This window comes from Frankliniella occidentalis, unplaced genomic scaffold, assembly GCF_000697945.3.
Source record: "Frankliniella occidentalis isolate FOCC.00 unplaced genomic scaffold, Focc_3.1 Scaffold675, whole genome shotgun sequence".
In the NCBI taxonomy this organism is placed as follows: Eukaryota; Metazoa; Arthropoda; class Insecta; order Thysanoptera; family Thripidae; genus Frankliniella; species Frankliniella occidentalis.
Genome location: NW_026267788.1, coordinates 219 through 5048, shown reverse-complemented (window position 1 = coordinate 5048; position 4830 = coordinate 219). Strand labels below are relative to the sequence as shown.

The 4830-nt window shown below is 69.3% G+C and overlaps 1 protein-coding gene across 1 annotated transcript in view; it reads left to right on the top strand.

Annotated features, from left to right (window-relative positions):
- Window positions 1-1637, top strand: part of LOC127751663 (putative uncharacterized protein DDB_G0291608) — a gene marked incomplete at its 3' end in the record, with an annotated part of 19667 nt that extends 18030 nt beyond the window's left edge. Inside the window, exon 2 of the mRNA XM_052275586.1 lies at window positions 132-1637. Within this exon, the coding sequence (XP_052131546.1) occupies window positions 146-1637 (1492 nt within the window). The remainder of the gene's footprint in view (window positions 1-131) is intronic.
- Between the last annotated feature and the right edge of the window lie 3193 nt (window positions 1638-4830).

Genomic DNA, 4830 nt, shown 5'->3' with positions numbered 1-4830 from the left:
GGGCGGGCTTTTAGCAGACAGCGGCGTGGGGACTCGCGCTCTCAAATGTCAGTCGTCATCTGGTTTTATCAGCGAATGAGTGAGAATGAATGGCCTAACGTCCTAACGCTTGCTTCGCTTGTTGTTTGCAGGGGGCGGTGCCGCCATGGAGCCGCCGCCCTTGTACTCGCCCGGTCGCCGCCCACTGCTGCAGTTTCCGCCGCCGCCGCCCTACCCGCCGCCCGACGGGGACGCGGCCGCCCTCATGATCCCCGGCATGCCTGGCGCCGCCAGCCCGGCGGCCATGTCGCCGCTGCACCACCACCACCACCAGCAGCAGGTGCAGCAGCAGCACCACCACCAGCAGCAGCTGATGCAACAGCAGCAGCTACAGCAGCAACTGCAACAGCAGCTGCAGCAGCAACACCATCACCTGCAGCAGCAGCAGCTACAGCAGCAACAGCAACAGCAGTCGCCGCGACGCGCCGCGCCCGGTGGGCAGGGCGGGTCGCGCGTCTACCAGCAGCACGCGCCCGTCGTGCACCACGCCGACTGCCCCTACTCGTACTCGTACGCCTACTACGAGCCGGGCGCCGTGCCCACGCCACGGCACGTCATGGAGCGCCAGGCGCGCCACACGTACATGACGCGCTACGGCACCGAGGAGAACATCTACGAGGAGATCGGCGAGGTGTCGGCCAAGAGGCAGGCCGCCCTGGAGGAGGAGGTGCGCTCCGTGCAGAGCCGGCACCGGCGCGTGCTCGGCGAGCTCAACCTCACCGTGGAGGCCATGCTCATGCCCACGACGGGGGACCAGCGCGACGAGCAGCAGCAGCCCCAGCAGCCCCAGCAGCCGCACACGGAGCACGAGCTGCAGCGCAGCGGCTACACGACGGCGAGCCCTGCGCACACGAGCGTGCTGACGGGCGTGCCGCCTGCGCCGGACCTGCTGGAGGACCTGCTCCGCAATGTGGGGCCCACGGACGAGCTGCTGTCGCCTGCCGGGTGCTCCCCGGGCAGCGCGGCCTCGCCGCTGGCCGCCCCGCAGGCCGCGCAGGCTTTGCAGCAGGCCCAGCCGCAGGCCCCCCAGGGCCCCGTGACGCCTCAGGAGATGCACGAGATGCCGCCCTTCACTGGCCTCGGCGGCACCGCGCTGCCCGGCGGGGGTGGCTCTCTGCGACGGCCTCCTCCTCCGCCGCCCCCGACGCCCTCGCCATACCAGTCGCCGGGCGCGTATGGTCAGCTACCCGCCACGCTGCAGGCAGCGGCTGTCGCGGTGGCGACGGCCGCCGCCGTGGCCGGGAGCCCCGGCGCCTCCCCGGCGGGCGGTAGCACCCCGTTGAGGGGGTCGCCGCAGCACGCCCTCCACGCCGCTCAGTACGTGACGTGTCCGGCGCACCCCAACACCGTCCTGGCGCGGCCCGTGCACCGCCAGCACCGCTCGCTGGATCTGGGCCGCGACGGCAAGCCCCAGCTGCTGCCGCCGCAACACCTGCTGCAGCGCAGCGCGCACCGCCACAGCATCGCCAAGGAGGTGCCGAGCCGCGGCCCCGGCCCCGAGCAGGGCCACGGTGGCGGGGCCGGTGGCAGCGGCTTCTGGAGCAAGCGCGCCTGGAAGAAGATCCCCGGCTTCCACGCCTCGTCCAGCAAGATCAATGGTGAGTTCGTTGTGCTGTGTTCTCGGGGCGTTTGGGCTCCGACCGGCAGAGACGCCGAGACCTAACCGAGGCCAGGGGGAGAGGGGGGCGTGAGCCCACCGGGTTCGGAGAAGTCCCATAAAGCTCCTGTGGCTCGCCCATGGGCTCGCCCTGCGGCGGGCGGCGAAAGACGCATGCGAACCCCCCACATAATCCGTCCAGCACGGGACACGTCCCGGGACACGTCATGCATGTGTTTTAGGATTCCGACCACGTCGCGGCCTGGCCGCCGCCCGGCCGCGCCCCGGTCGGGGCTTGTCCTGGGCTTGTCGGCCAGCTTTGCCCCGCGCCGCCCGTGGCGCCGTGTCGGCGTGCTGTGTCGTCAGTGTTGCAGTGCGCGTTTGTGAACCGGAGCGGCCCAGTCCTGCGGTTTGTCCGACCCTTCTAGGACCCGATACCGTCGTGGATCCATTCACGACGACCATTGATCGGAAATGACGTCAGGTCGTCAGCCCAATGAACGCGGCGGACGGCTGCTTCGTCATTCAAGGACGCACGCCGTGCAAATTCCGTTGCCGTGGACCTCTCGAACCGCTGCCCGGGGCCGCGGCCCTTGCACCTTCGTGCCCGCCCCGGGTTAGGCGGCCAGGCTGGCTGAGCACGACGGAAGTGGCCCAGTCGGGGTTGCGCGAATCTCTTTTGCGGCCTGGTCATTCCTGGTGGGCCAACAGCCGCCGCGTGCCGCCGACCTGTCCCTTCCGGTACGACGCCGTCCTGGCTGGCGGCGCGTGATGCCTCCCCGCGGCCAATCAGCGCGGCATTAGAGAGACTGCTCTCGCGGGCCGCGGGCGGTGTCCCGCAGCAGCTGCTGCTGTCGCGGCCGCGTGCAAGCATGCTGTCCCCAGAGCGGTTGGTCGGGCCCCTGATGCTCCGCTCGAGTGTCGGGTCGGCGGCGGGCCCCTCTCTGGGAGAAGTCGCACAAGTGCGGCGCCGCGCACCTGCCTTTGCCCCGGGCCGGCGGCGGCGCGCGGCGCTCTGGTCTGGACGGCGGCGGGGGACGGGGTCAGTGGCCCCTGCCGAAGGAGGATATCCAGAACATCCAGCCGCACGCCATTGCGCCTCTGCCACAAAACTTTTGCCCCTTACTATCCCCTCCGCACGGCACGTAAAGAAACAATTTGCCATAGCGAGATCAATCACGTCGCTGCGCGGGCGCGGCCGGCGCGGCCCCGCGGGAATACCTTCCTGGATACATAAAACCTGTTTAAGTTTTCCCATTCCGGAGGCGCATCGGCTGCATGACTCGCCCCCGCCGTCCCGCCCCTAATCGCCCTGGACACGCCACGCTGCCGCGCCCCGCCGCCGCGGTCCCGGCCCGGGCCGGGCTGGGCTAGTTGAGTAATGAATTGTCGCCGTGTCGCTTCCCCGGGGCGTAGTGGGGCGTAGCGGGGCGGGGTTGGCGGCTGCGGTGCCGCGGGTCGTTAGCGCGCCGCGTCGCGTGCCACGGCGGCCGCGCACAGCTTTTCTTTAACCGCCGCGGATAAAAAGCGGGGAGGTGAATTATATCGTCCACTTCGCCGTGTATTATTTTGAATTTCTGATGGTGGTTGTGGTGGTGGGCAGCGACCGACGGGAGGCCACCCGGCCGGCTCCGGCTGGCTGGCCGCTGGCCCGATCGAGCGCCTCCCCACATACACCACGGTCTCGCCGCCACGCCCCGCCACGCCACGCCACGCCACGCCCCGCCACGCCCCGCGAGGCCGCTCGTTGCCTCATTGCTCTCCGGTGGTCCACACGGCGGGGGGACAACGAACGCCCCTCGTCCCGTTGCCCCTCCCCCCCCCCCTCTCCGTGAGGTCCGCTTCTCCCCTTCATAAATGTCGTGCATAGCTGCACAGTCGCTCCTCCGGTACTCGCTGCGGTACCCGGCGGTACCCGCCAGTCGACGTCACGCCGCGTCCCCCATCCTCCTCCTGTCCCTGGTGTTGTTGTTGGCGACCACGTGACCGGCAGATTGGCCACGGCCCTATTTCTTAATTAAGCCATACGGCCGCCCGGTCACGCTGCTCCAATACTGATGCGGCGGCGATCGGCGGCCCCCGCGGACGTGAGGCGACGCGCGCCAGCTGCGCGAGCCCCCCGGGCGACGTGTTCGCGTCCGGCAGGTCCAATCCTGGTCCAATCCGCGCGGCGGGGGGCGCACTTCCGAGGTTGGGTGGGGCAGGGGACCCGGAACGGGTGGCCGGCGCGCGGCCTGCCCCGGGCGCCGTGAGGTGAGCGACTCCTGCGACGCCGTCGTGGCCGTGGCAGGCCGCGGGGGCTAACGGGGCGGCCTGCTGCTGCTGCTGCTGCTGCTGCTGCTGCTGCTGCTGCTGGGCCATGGGTCGCTCACTGACTACTGTGTGGCATTCCGCGGCGTGCATGTCACTCACGGCGGCGGGGCGCGGCGGGGCAGTGCAGTCCGAGGCCACGTAGGTACTCGCGCCCATACAGCCTGGGCACAGCGGGGCGGGGCTGTCGGCCGCGGGGTCTGGCCGGCGTCTGGGGGGCGTCGTCGCCTTTGTCCCGCGATAGTATCGAGAGGGGGGCGCCCGGGGCCGCCCGCTTCCCATGACGGCGAGCGGCATAGGCGATCATGGATGGCGCCGCGTCTGCTGGGTCCCGACGGCTGCGATGTAGTAGGGCTTTCAAATCATGTGCGTTGAGAGATCATCATTTCGCTCCAAAGTGGCGTCCCTTCCTCGCCGTGCTAGTATACTGCTGTGCCTTAGTGTGTCTGTGTGTTTATGGAGAAAGGGGGAGGGGAGGTGTTTCTTCCGTTCGTGTCCGAGCCCCTGCGCTGCCTGCTCACTTCACGCTCCAACGGCGAGGCGCTGCTCCCCTCTTGCTCCGCGAGACACTTCGTGAGACACTCCGTGAGACACTCCAGCAGGCGGTGCTCGCTCGACGGGCGCAGCGCGCAAGCGGCTGTCAAACACGCCTGCTGGAGAAAATAATGACGGAACGAGTCTCTCTTCTGCTCTCCACCCACACCGTCTCAGGCTCTCGCTCCACTCTAGTGGAAGGCTTACAAAGAGAGGGCTCGCAGAGCGGCGTCTGCGGCGGACAGGGGCGGGCTTCCGCGGAGGGCTCAAAATCTCGTCGACCTCTAGCGGCCTCGGCCTCTTCGTGGCGGGACGCGACGGCGGGTCCCGGGGATCCTTGGGGCTTTGCT